This window comes from Myotis myotis, unplaced genomic scaffold, assembly GCF_014108235.1.
Source record: "Myotis myotis isolate mMyoMyo1 unplaced genomic scaffold, mMyoMyo1.p scaffold_m19_p_20, whole genome shotgun sequence".
Classification (NCBI taxonomy): domain Eukaryota; kingdom Metazoa; phylum Chordata; class Mammalia; order Chiroptera; family Vespertilionidae; genus Myotis; species Myotis myotis.
In genome coordinates this window covers 16,201,968-16,219,139 of record NW_023416325.1, presented here as the reverse complement: position 1 = coordinate 16,219,139, position 17,172 = coordinate 16,201,968, and the positions used below count along the sequence as shown (strand labels likewise).

Sequence of the window (17,172 nt, the reverse complement as noted above, 5' to 3'; positions counted from 1 at the left end):
AACAAGCAAGGGACACGAAAGAATGGAGGCAAGACAAGTTCTGATCAAGCCTCAAACTTTATTCTCACAGCGGCAGGATATATACTGTTTTAGGGAAGGGGGGTGGGTAAAGGGGTCTATGGGCAGTAACCTATTACTAGTGATTTAGGATGGCTGTGCTTATTAGCGGAGATGTGTGATTTAGCAGACTCTGGATGGCTGTGTGCTTATCAGTGGAGATATGTGATTTATCGGCTGTGTGAGGGTAGTTTATCTTTTAACTGCTGGCCAATTTGCAAGACACAGGTGGTTTCTGGTAATTAGGAGTTTCTGGAGGAGCCAGAAACTTATAGTTCTTAAGATGGCTTTGTTTAAGCCAATATCTTTAATGGCTCCCAACAGAAGCCATCAACAAAACAACAAGAAAGCCCACTGCACGATAGAACATGTTTGCAGTGTTATCTCTGATAAGAGTTTAATCTCCAACATTTACAGGGAACTCATACAACTTAAAAGGAAGATAAACAACCCAGTCAAAAAAATGGGTTGCCCTAACCCAGTGATGGCGAACCTATGACACACGTGTCAGAGGTGACACGCGAACTCATTTTTTGGGTTGATTTTTCTTTGTTAAATGGCATTTAAATATATAAAATAAATATCAAAAATATGTCTTTGTTTTACTATGGTTGCAAATATCAAAAAATTTCTATATATGACACGGCACCAGAGTTAAGTTAGGGTTTTTCAAAATGCTGACACACCGAGCTCAAAAGGTTTGCCATCACTGCCCTAACCGGTTTGTCTCAGTGAATAGAGCATCAGCCTGCAGACTCAAGGGTCCCAGGTTTGATTCTGGTCAAGGGCATGTACCTTGGTTGCGGGCACATACCCAGTAGGGACTGTGCAGGAGGCAGCTGATTGATGTTTCTCTTTCATTGATGTTTCTAACTCTCTAACCCTCTCTTTCCTCTCTGTAAAAAAAAATCAATAAAATATATATATATATTTTTTTTTTTTAAATGGGCAACGGACCTAAATAGATACTTTTCGAAAGAGGACATAAGGAAGGCCAAGAGACATATGAAACATGCTCAAAGTCACTAATCATCTGAGAGATGCAAATCAAAAAGACAATGCAATACCATCTCAAACCTGTCAGAATGGCTATTATCAACAAATCAACAAATGACAAGTCCTGGTGAGGATGCGGAGAAAAAGAAACCCTCGTGCACTGCTGGTGGGAATGCAGACTGGTGCAGCCACTGTGGACCACAGTATGGAGTTTCCTCAAAAAACTAAAAATGGAACTCCCATTTGACCCAGTGATCCCACTTCTAGGAATATACCCCAAGAAACTAGAAACACCAATCAGAAAGGATATATGCACCCCTATGTTCATAGCAGCACAATTCACCATAGCTAAGATTTGGAAACAGCCTAAGTGCCCATCAGCAGAGGAGTGGATTAAAAAACTGTGGTACATCTGCACAGTGGAATACTATGCTGCTATAAAAAGGAAGGAACTCCTACCATTTGCAACAGCATGGATGGACCTGGAGAGCCTTATGCTAAGCGAAATAAGTCAGTCAGAGAAAGATAAATATCACATGATCTCACTCATTTATGGAATATAATGAACAACATAAACTGATGAACAAAAACAGATCCAGAGACAGAGAAGCATCAATCAGATGGTCAAACCTCAGAGGGAAGGTAGGGGAGGATGGGGGTAAGGGGGGGAGATCAACCAAGCCTAACCAATGGACACAGACACCAGGGGGGTGAGGGCATGAGTGGGGATGGAGGGGGGGCAATGAGGGGATAAGGACACATATGTAATACATTAATCAATAAAGAAAAAAAATCTCTTTCATACATAATGAAATTCTGGAAATATATATATACATTCTGTTCCAATTTGCACCCATACTTTTTTCTTTCCTGAAATTTAAATTTTGAATCATAGCATAGCCACAAAATGTGAATAAAACATAAATATATTTTTCAGTAAATTATTTGGAAGAGAACAGCTCAGTCACACACAAAAGGACACGTGTTATGACTTAATTTATATGAGGTTCCTCAAGTAATCGAGTTAATAGAGACAGAAAGTGAAGTGGAGATTACAGGAGCTGGGAAAGGAGTAATAGGACTGGTTAATGAAGACAGTTTCAGTTTGAGATGATGAAAAAGTTCTGGCAGTGGATGTTGATGATGGTTGCACAACAATGTAAATGTACTTAATGCCACTGAGCTGTACACTTAGAAATGGTAAGGAGCGTTAATTTTATCTTATGAATATTGGAGAGAGAGACAGAGGGAGGGGAGCTGTGTAAGTACAACTCTGATCAAGTAATCAACAGTTTTAGCTCCATAGAAGACACCCATGTGCCATTGCCAGGTCCTCATGACCCCTTTCTTTGATGGTATCTACTTTGTCACTTTTCTTTCTCAATTTGCTTCCTAAACATGCATCACAGAATTATGTAATTTTATTTTATTTGCCTTTTATCACACCTTTAGTGAGATATAATTCATATACCTTAACATTCATTATTTAAAGTATGCATAGTGGTGGTTTGTAGTGTGTTCAGAAAATTATGCAGCTGTCATCAAATCAATTTTCTCATCCCCAAGGAAAACTCTAGTATCTATTACCAGTCACTCCCGATTGTCCCCTCTCCACAGCTCATGGCTACCACTAGTCTATTCTCCAGCTCAATGATTTTGTCTATTCCGGACACTTCATATCAGTGGAATCCTACATGTTGTAATCTTCCGTGACTGGCATATTTCACCTCACATTATGTTTCTAAGGATTAGTCCTGCAGTATATTGCATGAATTCTTCCTTTCCTTTAGCCAAATAATGTTCTTTTTTTGTGGATATACAAGATTTTACTTTTCGATCGATCTGTTGATGAATGTTTTGGTCGTTCCTACTTTGGGACTATTATGAATAATACTGCTATGGATATTTGAGTACACGTTTTTGCATGGACATATGTCTTCATTCCTCCTGGGTAGATACTTAGGGGTAGAATTGTTTGGTCATGTGAGAACTCTATGTTTATCCTCTTGAGGAACTGCTCAACTATTTCCAAAGAAGCTGCACAATTTCAAATTCCTGCCAGCAATGAATGAGGCCTCTAATTTCTCCTGATCATCACTGACATTTGTTATTGTCTACTTTTTTTTATTTTAGCCATTCTAGTGGATGTAAAGTTGTATCTTACTTTAGTTTTGATCTGCAGTTCCTTAATAATTAATTATGTTACCCACTTTTTCATGTTTCTTTTGGTCATTTATATCTTCTTTGTAAAAATTTTTATTTACATCCTTTGCCCTTATAAATCTGGGTGTCCTTTTCTTGTTGAGTTGTAAGACTCGTTAATGTTTGCTGGTTACTAGTTCCTATCAGATATGAGTTGCAAACATTTCCCTTATTCTGTGAACTCTCTTTTCACTTTCCTAAAGATATCTTGCCCTAGCTGGTTTGGCTTAGTGGATACAGCATCAGCCTGTGGACTGAAGAGTCCCAGATTTGATTCCAGTCAAGGTCATGTACCTCGGTTGCAGGTTCCCTGGCCTTGGTTGGGCTGCATGCAAAAGGCAGCCAATCATTGTGTCTCTCTCACATCAATGTTTCTCTCAGTCTCTCCCTCTTCCTTCAACTCTCTAAAGTAAATGGGAAAATATCCTTGGGTGAAGATTAACAAAACAACAACAAAAAGATGTCTCTTATAGTGGAGAAGTATTTAAGTTTTTAAAAAATCCTCACTCAAGAATATGTTTTTGTTTAAAATATCTTCTTATTTATTTTTAGAGAGAGGAATGGAGAGGGACAGAGAGATAGAAACTTCAATGAGAGAGAAACATCAATGGCTGCCTCCTACATGCCCCATACTGGGGATTGAGCCCACAACCCGGGCATGTGCCCTGATAAGGAACCTCATTTGTGACTTCTTGGTTCATGGGCTGAAGCTTAAACACTGAGCATCACTGGCCTGGTCCAGAAATAAATGTTATTGATATTAGAGAGAAGAAAGAAAAATGGATGTGGGAGAGAAACATTGATCGTTTGCCTCCCATACACGTCTCAGATGGGAATTAAAGTCCAACCTGGGTATGTGCCCTGACAGGCAGTTGAATCCAAAATCTTTATGGTGTATGGGACGATGCTCCAACCAACTGAGCAACCTGGCCACAGAAAGAAGTATTACATTTTTTTCCAATTTATTTGTGTTAAATAAATTTATATAAGATATTAAATTATATCTTACCCATTTTTAAGTGTATGCTTAGAGGTATTAAATACATATCATCACTGCTAGCCATCTTCTGACTCTTCATCTTGTAAAATTCAAACTCTGTATTGATTAATCCCCATTGCCTCCTTTCCCCCGTCCTAGCAGCTGCCATTCTACTTTCTGTCTCTATAATTTTGACTACCTGAGTGCCTCATACAGTGGAATCATACAGTATCTGTCTTTCTGTGACTGGCTTATTTTACTTAGCATAATGTCCTCAAGGTTCATTCTGTTGTGGACCAACATTCACAAGAATAAGACCACCAACTCCAATTAGGTCTTAAACAGCAAGCGAGGAGTTATTGAACTGGCCAGTGACGGCCACAGGCTTTCTCCTGTAACAGCCCCGAGCTTTGTGTTCCGCGAGGTTTTATACACAGAAACCACAAACGTCCTTGATTTACAGTTACAAGGGTCTAATCAGGACCTTGACGCCGATGTCTGGGAGTGGAAGACTTGGAGTTATGCCTGGTTACCTATCCTTGACCCCATCCTTGTTAAAATTTTTTACTGACATTCAATTCATCACAATTCATGTTGTAGCATATTAAAGAATTTCCTTTCTTTTTAATGATGAGTACATTCCATTGTATGTACATACCATACTTTATTCATCCATTCATTTGTCAATGGACACTTAAGTTGCTTTATATTTTAGCTGTTATAAATAATGCTGCTATGAACATGGATATACAAACATAACTTCAAGCCCCTGGTTTAGATTCTTTTGGATATATACTCAGAAGTTGTATAGCTGGACCATATGGTAATTCTGTTTTTAATTTTTTTATGTCATATTGTATTCCATAGGGGCTGTGCTGTTTTACATTCCCACCAACCGTACACAAGGTCTTCCATATTCTTCAGATCCTCTCTCACACTAGTTATTTAAAAAACATCACTGGCCAGGCCCAGGAATATGTTTTATTGATTTTAGAGAGAGGGTTGGTTTTTTTTATAAGGTGTGAGGTGGTATCTCATAGTAGGTTTGATTTGTAGTCTCTGAAGATTAGTGATGTTGAATATCTTTTCCTGTGCTTATAGGCCATCTGTGTATATTTATTGAAGAAATATTCATTTGAGTCCTTTGCCCATTGTCTGAATCAGGTTGTTGGTTTTTTTGTTGTTGAGGCTTAGGAGTTCTCTGTATGTTATGGATATTAATCTTTTCCCTGCTATGTGATTTTCAAATATCTTCTCTCTTATTCTTGTGTTATCTCTTTACTCTGTTCATAGTGGTTTTTGATCCACAAAACTTTTTTATTTTCATGAACTCCAGTTTGTCTTTTGTTGCCTGTGCCTTTAGTATCATATGTGAGAAATCATTGCCAAATCCAATTGATAGGGGCAGAAATAGAATGTTGGGGAACCAGCTAGAATTGTAAGAAATATTAATCGTGCTCTGTTAACCGTAATTGTTTTGGTCTGATTAAAGAAGGCACGTTCTAACCTGGCTGGCAGTTACACACAGTCCTTTGAAGACCCTAGCCAAGCCGTGGGCAAACTACGGCCCGCGGGCTGGATCCGGCTGTTTGAAATGAATAAAACTATTGAAAAAAAAGACTGTACCTTTTTATGTAATGATGTTTACTTTGAATTTATATTAGTTTACACAAACACTCCATCCATGCTTTTGTTCCGGCCCTCCGGTCCAGTTTAAGAACCCATTGTGGCCCTCGAGTAAAAAAGTTTGCCCACCCCTGCCCTAGCCCTTGCATATCACTAAGCCCTTTGAAAATCCCCAGTTATTTTGCATACCCACAGGCCTTTGTAAATCTCCAGCCTGCTTACCTGTTAACTGCCCATTTGGCATACCCTTTGGCTCTTTCCCCATGTACCCAATATAAGCAGCTGGCTTATGGTGGGGTGCAGAGCAGATTTTTGTGGATGACCTGCTGCTCTGCCATATTGCCAGCAGTATTGGAATAAACATTCATATATGTTTGACTGGTGTATATGTTAGATTCTGGGGAAAGGTGGCCACCACATGGGTCTTTGAATTATATATATCCTATCTAATAAAAGGCTAATATGCAAGTTGTCCCCTTGACTGGGAGTTTGACCAGGAGTTCAACCAGGGAATGGGGCTGGCTGGCCAACAGCCCACGGCCCCTCCGCCGGCCAGCCCCACCCCTGATCACCCCCCCCCCAATGTGGGTGGGGCCAGCTGGACCCCACCTGTGCACAAATTTGTGCACTGGGCCTCTAGTATATATATAAAAGGCTAATATGCTAAGTGCCCCTCCTATCTTCCAACCAGTCTCTATGATGTGCACAGACCACCAGGGGGCAGACGCTTAACCTAGGAGCTGCTGAGCTGCAGTGACTTGGCAGCAGCGGTTCTTGGGTGACACACCCTGAAACCAGAGAGGAGGGAGCCAGATTCCTTGCGGAGCCACGTGATTCCACCTTTGGCCCTGGGTTATGTTTTTGCTGGGGCACTGTTGGCCACAAATCTGGTTTACTGCATACTTGCGTTTGCATTCCACACCCTATATGACAGCAACTTTGCATAGTGCCCGCTTGCATTCCAGGACCCTTCGGGGGATGTCGGAGAGCTGGTTTCAGCCCATTTCCCTCAGATCAGGCCGAGGGACCCCACCTGCCAGAGGGATCCCGCTCACTCTGCAGACACAAGGGAGGGACCACGGGAGGTTGGCTCCAGGGCGTGTCTGGCCCCTCTCGCCCACTCCTGCCCTGCTGACCACCTTCTAACTAATTTCCTTTCAAAGTGCACAAATTCGTGCACCAGGTCACTAGTTGTACTATATTAGAGTCAGAATCTTTTCGTAAAAGGTTCAGGGAAATGGGGAGAAATACAATATGTGCAGGCTTTTATGTCATTGCATAATTTTGATTCTGATGGGAATAAGGAAGGAACTAAGCTGATGTTTCAGAGAAAAGATGAGGTACCGGTCATACCAAAAAGTAGAGAACATGAGGAGAAGGAGAAGGAGGAACAGGAACAGGAGGAGGCTGTTTTAGGGTCCATTGTTAAGGCTGTCCTCCGGTGTCAGGAATGGGATGATATACAGGCTCCAAGTGCTCCCAACAGCAAAGGAGCTCCCTCCCTATCCTGGAATCTCAGATGCTGTAGACCCTGTGAGAAAGCCTGAGACGGTTGACCCCTTCCCCTCAAAGATGAGGTGGGTACTGAATTTGGAGAGGATAAGGCTAACTCCTTAGCAGGGCAATTTCCCCTCTGGGCCGTATACCAGTGGGAACCACAGGGGATGGGCACCCAGCAGGATATTACTGGGCCCATTCTCCTTTCTTTACTTCAGATCTACTCAATTGGAAAAACTCCAACCCCTCTTACTGGGATGACCCTTTAAAAATTACAGGTTTGTAGATTCCATCTTTGCCACTTACAACCCCAATGGGGCCGATATTCAGGCCCTGCTCAACATCCTTTTAACTGAGGATGAAAAGAGACTAGTGCTTGGTAAGGCCAGAGAGGAAGCACTTCAGTTACATGAGAAAGGCCCGAATCACACCCCAGACCCTGCTCAAGGTACTCTGCTTGTCCAGCCTAGTTTAATTTAAACTAAACAACTTGAACACTATCAGAAGTGTATAGTAGGGGGGCTCAGGAAGGGGGTCCCCAAACAAAAGAGTTTGCATATGATACAGGCAGTTCGACAGAAAGTAGATGAAGATCCCTCTGCCTTCAAGAACGAATCTTTCAGGATTACCAGAAATATGCACATATAGATCCCCAGGCTGCAGAAAATAGTCTTGTGGTTAACTGGACTTGCAACTAGCCGGAGTTTTCTAGATATTAGAAAAAATGCAGAAGGTTGGCGGGCACGTGGAATGGATCCCTCATAATTAGTTTATATTGCTTTTAAAGTTTTTAATAAAAGAGAAAATGAGAAGGCAACTGTCTTCCTGGGGCAAGCACATCATCAGAAACCATGGAGCAGGAAAGGGAAAGGAATGGGAAGAAAAGCCCCTCTGGAATATGATCAGTGTGCATTCTGCAGAGATAAAGCCACTGGAAAAGCTAGTGCTGAAAGAGGAAGGCGTTCCTAGGCCAGAAAGGGAGCGGGCAAGAAATGCCTGAGGTCATGTTGAACAAAGTCATAGGAGACTGTGATTTAAATGGAATGGACCTCCCAATAGTCAGGGGATTTTATTGCCACACCAAGTTTACATTGCGTACTCTAGATAGCAGGGGGAAGCAATGGAAGTTCCTGAACTCCAGGCTGTGGCGACAAAATCAATTTCTGGGTTATCTTCGTCAGGACCTGAGACAGCCCAGTTGGATTACAGCAATGAAAGAGGCATGAGGTTTTACACACTTTGTCAGTCATGATTCCACCACTGATGTTCATTTCTTAAATAATTAAAAAAATGTTTTCTAATTGTGAGAAGAGCCGCCATTGCATTGTCAGTTACAAACTAATACAAGAACTTCATATTCTCATTTATTTCATTCCAGCACAACCTCATGCAGGACTTCTAAATATTTATTAGGTAACAAAAGTGGTATTGGATCTTTCTAAGAAATTTTTTAAAGAGTCAGCATTTTGCAAACATTTTTGGCAGAAGTCTGATCCTGCTTTTGAGAAAACATGTCAGTGAGAAATTTGGTGTCCAGTGCATTACTAAAATTCTATTCTGAAATTGTTTGTAAACATGACAAGTTAAAAAATGTAAATATTTAAATAAAAAATGTTTGCAACATTGTAATGTAAAACTTAGAAGAATTGCATCCTATCCTAAGGTTGGCTCTAGTTAAATCCTTCCCTTGGTCAACATTTACTGGGCATTTACAATCAGCAGTGCCCTCAGAACTGAACACAAGATACAAACCTGCCACTCCATGATGTCAGAATGGAATGAGGAAAGGACACTTTCACCGATAATGACTATACAATGTGGTAGAAAGCAGCATCCATTTGTAAGGCTTTTGTTTCATTAGAGTCAATAAGGGAAAAGCCATGTTCTGGGCGAGTAGACATGTCAGTTGTCTTCCTGGTCACTTTTTTTTTTTTTTTTTTACTGAAGGAAAAGACTCATGAGGCAGTGGAGAAGGTAATTCAGTCATAGCTGGGGTGGGATGCAGGTTCCACCTTTTACTAGCTCTAAGCAAAACTCTGTCTTTGTTTCCTCATCTGGAAGAAGATGGTCTAATAGAGTGAATGGGAGGGTTAAATTAAGACAATGAACGTAAAGTGTTAAGAATGATGTCTTGGCCCCTAGCTGGTTTGGCTCAGTGGATAGAACATTGGCCTGCGGACTTAAGGGTCCCAGGTATGCTTCTGGTCAAGGGCACGTGCCCAGTGATTCTTTCTCATCATTGATGTTTCTATCTCTCTCTCCCTCTCCCTTCCTCTCAGAAATCAATAAAATATATTAATAAAAAAAGAATAATGTCTTGCACACAATTGATAATATTATTTTACATCCTTTGTGCTCTCCTACAGACAATTAACAACCCTCTAATGCTCTGTCCCTTTGGGTTGTCAGGCAATAAAATATTAACTTAATAATGGAAATCAGAAATAAATATAATAAGAAAAGTAGAAAAAAGGAAATAGGAAAAAGGAATACTTCCAACTAGATTCAGCAGTGGACAAGCTTGCCTCTTGCCTAGGTTGCTTACTCTCTCCCATGTACTCAGACACAGGGTGATCACACCACCCTGGATCAGATAGAGCCCTTCCAGAGAGTCCCATATCTAAGGTTTATAGGCCACAGAAAGCCTAACTGATGCCTTATGTGAACACTGTTACTTACTTTTTATTTACTTTTTTATTTATGTATTTTGTTAATCCTCCTCCAAGGATATTTTTCCAATGATTTTTAGGGAGGGTGGAAGAGAGGGAAAAAGAGAGAAGCCCTAGCTGGTTTGGCTCAGTGGATAGAGCGTCGGCCTGCAGACTGAAGGGTCCCGAGTTCGATTACGGTCAAAGGCACATGCCTGGGTTGCGGGTCTAGTCCCCAGTAGGGGTTGTTCAGGAGGCAGCTGATCAATGATTCTCTCTCATCATTGATGCTTCTATCTTTCTCCCTCTCCCTTCCTCTCTCAAATCAATAAAAATATATTTTAAGAGAGAGAGAGAGAGAGAGAGAGAGACATCGATGTGAGAGAAACACATCAATTGGTTGCCACCTGCACATGCCCAACCAGGACCTGGGCCCCAACCAGAGGAGGAGCCTGCAACCAAGGTACATGCCCTTGACTGGAATCTAACCTGGGACCCTTTGGTCTGCAGGCCGACACTTACTCCACTGAGCCAAACAGGTTAGGGCTATTTTTTTAATTTAAAATATTTTTATTTCATGGGTATACTTATTCAGTTCAATGAGAACTACAAATCAAATAAACAACCTTCCTAATACAATCTGTAGTTGTGATTTGGATGAAAAAAAACTGGCACAGATATCTATGTCAAAAACAGAGGATGGAAGGTAGCATTCTCTGAAAAACTGGTAACTCAAAAATTGGCCCAACTGCCCTAACTGGTTTGGCTCAGTGGATAGAGTGTCAGCCTGTGGACTGAAGGGTCCCAAATTCGATTTCAGTCAAGGGCATGTACCTTAATTGCTGGCACATCCCCAGTAGGGGGTGTGCAGGAGGCAGCTGATCGATGCTTCTCTCTCATTGATGTTTCTAACTCTCTATTCCTCTCCCTTCCTCTCTGTAAAAAGTCAATAAAGTATATTAAAAAAAAACTGGGCCAACTAGGACAAGACTTTGATAGGAATGATCCATGAGAAGAGTTTATTTAAATGACTTAATGAAATGTGAAAAAGGAAAATATAGTAAAATGTTTTATAAATTAATTCACTTATACACATATAATTAGTAAAAGATAGAGGAAAATCCCTCCTTTACATTAGCACATTTCTATAGTCTTTACAGTCCCCATCAGAGCCACTTCGCCTGTCAATACCCACTTCACATTTACTCTACTGAGCCTCTTCCACCAAGTGTCTGAGTGCTTGCTATAGAAGACTTCTTCCTATCACTACTCATTTTCTGTTGTTGACCCTTCCTCTCTTAATGTCGTTGTCCTCTTCTTATGCAAGTGTTCTCTTCTTTTCGGGGCCACTTGTGAGTTCTGTAAAAAATCCTGGTCAGCCCCAAGATGGACACCAATAATTAGACCGAAAAATATTACAAAAAATAAAAAACAGTAAAAGAAGATACACAAACAAAAAATAAATATTACTAAAATAAAAAAGGGGAATACAATCATTAACACATCCTTGCTGTCATTTTCATTTCTATTCTCACCACCTTTGCCAAAATTTTCATGATCAACACTATAACTGTTCTTTTCATCCTCACTTGGATTTTCAACCTCTGTTTTGCCAGGAGAACCACTGTCCACACTACCCCCATTTCCTGGAGTTCTGCAGTCGGGGGGTGCAAAGCCAGCCTCACAGTGGCAGTGCCTTACATTGTTACAGACTCCTCTCCCATTGCACATTTCTGCTGGTCTGCAGTCATAGTTGAGCACAGCATGATCAGTGCAGGAGTAATTCATGCAGACTTTGTTTGGGGCACAAGCAGTGCCAGAGTGCACATCTCCCTCATCAGGGATATCAGTAATGTTATAGACATCCAAGCTCCAGCAGAAGTCACCTTCATAAGGAATCTGGATCAGTGTGTGATGGGGTTTGATGGATGGGATGATGGATGGGACCCGTCTAATATTTGTACATATAATTTTCCCACAAAATACATTATCATCAAAGCACTTAACATATGTTGACATTGCTGAGGTGGGATGGCCACAGTTTCCAAACCGGTCCCCTTTGCTGTTCATTGAAATGTAACAGTTTTCTGGGGCTGACCGTGCAGTGTCCCCATACATAGCCATGCATTGGTTATCAGGGTTCCTGCATTGACCCCCAACACAGTAGTGCAGTCTACCGCATGACGTCCCATCTTGCTTATAGGTGTCTGTGGGGCACTCTGCAGAGGTACCATCACAATACTCTGGGAGGTCACACTCTCCCAAAGCAGAACGGCACATGAATCCCTTATTCTTCAGTCGGCAACCAAAACAGCAGAGTCCATCACTACATTCTGCACTCCCCTTCAGGCTACATGTTTGGTCACAGCACGGGTCAGTGTAACAGGCAGAACCACAGTCACACTGCTCCTCACCCTCCACCACACCGTTTCCACAGTAGGAATCCCTACGCAAGCGGCCTTTGTGCCGCTGAGGGTTGTTAAATAGGCAGGCCCCTCTGTGTTCCTGGAGGAACTGGTAGAAGTCGTCAGAGCTACAGTTGCTGAAGCCACTTTCTTTAGTGATATTGTCACGCATGAGGCAGAGGGGTTTGTCTTTACAAATGCAGGCTGAGTGGTCGTGCCGAATACCCAAGTTGTGCCCAAGCTCATGGACCATGAGCGCTGCAAACAGCAGGACATCTTCATGATGGAAGGATTCAACAGCTGCTGCAAACCCACTTGAGCAGGCACCATTGAGAAATGCCTGTCCCATACCCTGTGCAGGATGCTGTCCGACAATCATGTGGGCAACATCATGCTTCACACGATGGAGGAGCTTCTCTTGTCTCCAGCTGTTGAAATTCCCGAGTGTAACTTGCAGGTCCACTGGGACCTCTATGAGGTCCCCCTCGGTCCAAATCTCCATTCCAGCCAGCACCACCTCTGTGTTTATTCCCCTAGTGAAGCTGTTGGCCAGGGCAATGATGTGCATCACCCTCTGGACCGTCTCATTGACGTTACTGCCCCACATTTGGAACCGCTGGTTGTTGACCACAACAAACATCTCCACATACTTGGTGAGTGACCACAAGTAGGACAGCTCCTGTAGACCGCCAGGCTTCCTGCTCCCTTGTTGTTGGCTGGTGGACACCACTGGGCTGTCTTTGGAAGTGACACTGCAGGAGACTGGTGATTGATGAGCCATGGTGTACAACACATGTTCAAACCGTCTTGAAGAGTCCATGGGCTCAATGCCATAGGATTTTCCCTCCTTAATCAGGATGCCCCTGAGGCCTGAACAGGTGTTGACAGAAACGAAAGAACCCAGGAGTCCTTCTATGTAGCCTTCATAGTGACAGTCATGTGAGATGAAAGGCATTTCTTGTCCCAGGGTGCCATTGTGGTAGCTGAAGACTGGAAAGTTCTTGATAAAATAGTCTGTCTTCACTTTCAGGTGAATCACCTGTTTTTCACCCTGCATAGATATCACATAAGATGCCTTTTGCCTTGTGTCTTGCCTTCCCTCAACTGTCAGAGCCTTGGGGATGACTATTTCATAGGACAAATAATATACTGACCCCAGGTCACAGCACAAGCTTGGCAGGAAAGTCAGTACCAACACCAGCACAATCCCCAACCTGACAGGTGAAGATCCTGGCACCAGTACCAGCGCCAAGCTCTTCATTTGGGCAGCCCAGGTCTGAAGCACTCTGCTTGTCTCATACATAACCACTTGGTTCCTCTGTAGAGAAGGTGGGCACTGACATGGCCCCACTGAATCAGTGGCTGATGCAGGGCTTTGTCCTTAAGCAGAAGCACTCCTTGACATGCAGACTGTTAGGCACTGGGATTAGCTGCAGGTGTTGGCTGGCTGCATAAAGGGTGGGTATTGCCTACCTCTGGCTGTGTCCTTTCTAGTCTCTCTGACCTCTCTTATCCTTCAGATAGTGTCCTTTCTGTGGCTTCGTTCCATAGCATTAGCTTCAGTGATCCTTGGCTACAGTCCTTTGATATTTTGGTGATGTAATTACCAAGAAGGACTCCAAACCCTGGGAGAGGAAACAAAACCTCTGTGCCTTCCTCAACTGTGCCACACGGAACTTCCACCCCTCCTGTGTCCGTTGCTCAGCTAACTACTAATGTTCCAGACCAGGGGGCTTGGAGATCATTGGTGGGCACACTCCATTGCCCATTTCCCCTCTTCTAAAACTCTTGCTCTGTAACACATGTGCATCAAATTCAGATCTTATTGATCTCTCAATGAGGCTTTATAGTGTTATGCACATCTCTGCAGGCAGGCTGTTAGAAAAGACAGGGGGTGGCTGTCCTGTGCCTCAGGGTAGACCTAAATGGGTTGATGATCATGGGGCAAGGGACAATACTCCAATTTTTTTTTTAACATAATCAAAATTCAGTCTCTCAAGTTCTATTTATAACACTGTCGAAAAATGTGTTGGGAGAGGCCAACAGAGTAGCCTTCTCTTATGTGTGATTTTCATGGGCACATTGGCTGGTAACTCCAGGTACACACCCTTCTCTGGATGGCCCGGACATATCAGTACCCTATAATAATGCCAATTGAAGACTAGGTATCACAAAGTCTCCCCTGTGTTTGAAAATGACCTACATTTGTTCAATGCCCACTTCTGTTTTCATCCTTATACTAGTACATCCAAGTTTAAGAATAGAAGAATTAGCCAGGCCAGGGTCGCTCATTGGTTGAGTGTCAACCTATGCACCAGGAGTTGCTGATTGGATTCGGGATCAGGACACATGCCCTGGTTTCAAGCACAATGCCCAGCCCACATCGTGCATGAGCCCATCCATGTTGATTTTTCCCTCTCATTGATGTTTCTATCTCTTTCTTATCTCTTTGTAAAAGCATTTTTTTAAAAAAGAGATTAACTACAATTACTTATTGAATGAATAAATGACTCTCGGGTAATGATGCTATGATGTATCATCTGTTGTATGTTATTTGTTTGTGCTCACTTCATGTCTGTCCTGAAAGAGTCAAAGTGTCTATAGAAAAACCCACAATTATGCTGATGAATGGCACATTCATGACCTCAAAATGTATCTCCCTCTTCCTACATTTTGCTGGTCAGTTCACTTTCCTAATGTCTTCGTGCCTCATATTTTATTGAGAGAAATAAAAGCAATCAAAAGTACTTTCACATGGAGACACCACTTGAGTCGCCTGTATCTAAATTTTCCTCTGACTCTGGTAGATAAATTGTCCGCACTCCAATCTAAGGCCAATTTGCTGCTTGTGTGTGGGGTCTACTTCCCTTAACAGTTTCTCAAGGACTTAACTATTCCAACTGTCCCTTTTGTGTTTTATATCTGAAACATCTGTTTATCCATTGGACCTAATCTCATTATATGCTATAATGTTTCATCTTTATCAAACCATCACTCTTAGCCCACATCACTCTCCAGTTGACACCCAGTATCTCCTCTCTGTTTCATACTGAAACTGGAAATATATATATATGCATTCTGTTCCAATTTGCACCACTACTTTTTCTTTTCTGAAATTTAAATTTCAAATCAAAGTACAGTCACAAAATGTGAATAAAACATAAATATATTTTCAGTAAATTATTTAAGAGTGAACAATTCAGCACAGAGGATACATGTGTCCTAGCCGGTTTTGCTCAGTGGATAGAGCATCTGCCTGCAGACCGAAGGGTCCCGGGTTCGATTTTGGTCAAGGGCACATTCCCGGGTTGTGGTCTTGATCCCCAGTGTGGGGTGTGCAGGAGGCAGCCGATCAATGATTCTCTCTCATCATTGATGTTTCTATCTCTCCCTCTCCCTTTCTCTCTGAAATCAATAAAAATACATTTTTTAAAAGAAAAAAGAAAAGGACACATGTATTATGACTTAATTTATATGATGTTTCTTGAGTAGTCAAGTTGGTAGAAACAGAAAGTGAAGAAGTAGAGGTTACAGAAGCTGGGGAAAGAGTAATAAGACTGGTTCGTGAAGATAGTTTCAGTTTGAGATTATGAAAACATTCTGGAAGTGGATGGTGGTGATAGTTATACAACCATGTAAATGTACTTAATGCCACTGAACTGTACACTTAGAAATAGTAAAGAGGGTTAATTTTATATTATGAATATGAGAGAGAGAAAGAGAGAGAGAAGAGAAAGCTACATAAGTCCAACTCTGATCAAGTAATCAATAGTTTTAGCTCGAAGTCACCCATGTGCCATTGCCAATCACATGTCCTCCTGCTTCAGAGATAATCCTGCCTCTGTCTTTTATGGTAACTACTTTGTGACTTTTCTTTCTCAATTTGCTTCCTAAACATGCATCACAGAATTTTTAAATTTTATTTGCTTTTTTAATCATACCTTTATTAGGATATAATTGACATAATATTCATCCTTGAAAGTGTACACACCAGAAGATTGTAGTGTGCTTAGAAAATTATACAAGTGTCACAAAATCAATTTTAAAACATTTTCTCATCCCTAAGCAAAACACTAGTATCTATTATTAGTCACTCCCCATCCTCCCCTCCCCACAGCTCATGGCTACCACTACTCTACACACTAGACACTTCATAGCAGTGGAATCCTACATGTGGGAATCTTCTGTGCTGGCTTATTTCACCTAGCATAACGTTTCCGAGGATTAGCCATGAGGAAAATTGCATCAAAATTCCCTTTCTCTTGGCCAAATAATGTTCTTTTCGTGTGGATATACCACATTTTACTTTTAGATACATCTGTTGATGAACATTTTGGTTGTTACTACTTTGGGACTACTGTGAATAATACTGCTATGGACATTTGAGTACAAATTTTTGCATGGACATATGTTTGCATTTGTCTTAGGTAGATACTTAGGAGTGGAATGTTTGGTCATGTGAGAACTCTGTTTATCCTCTGAAGGAATTTCCCAAGCAGCTACACAATTTCACATTTCTGCCAGCAATGAATGCAGCTTCCAATTCCTCCTCCTATCACTGATATTTGTTATTTTCTACTTTTTAAATTATAGCCATTCTAGTGGATGTGAAGTGATATCTCATAGTTTTGATCTGCAATTCCTTAATAATTAACGATGTTACACACCTTTTCATATTCTTTTTGGTCACTATCTTCTTTGTAGAAATGTCTATTTACATCTTTTCCCTTATAAAATTGGGTGTCCTTTTCTTAATTGTAAG

General features: G+C 41.6%; 1 protein-coding gene across 1 annotated transcript; it reads right to left on the bottom strand.

The window, feature by feature from the left end:
* Positions 1–11,056: 11,056 nt before the first annotated feature.
* LOC118678533 (disintegrin and metalloproteinase domain-containing protein 1a-like) lies at positions 11,057–15,746 on the bottom strand. The gene has a single exon (XM_036354338.1). It carries the CDS (start codon positions 13,711–13,713, stop codon positions 11,272–11,274), a length of 2,442 nt encoding a protein of 813 aa, XP_036210231.1. The 5' UTR covers positions 13,714–15,746; the 3' UTR covers positions 11,057–11,271.
* Positions 15,747–17,172: the final 1,426 nt, after the last annotated feature.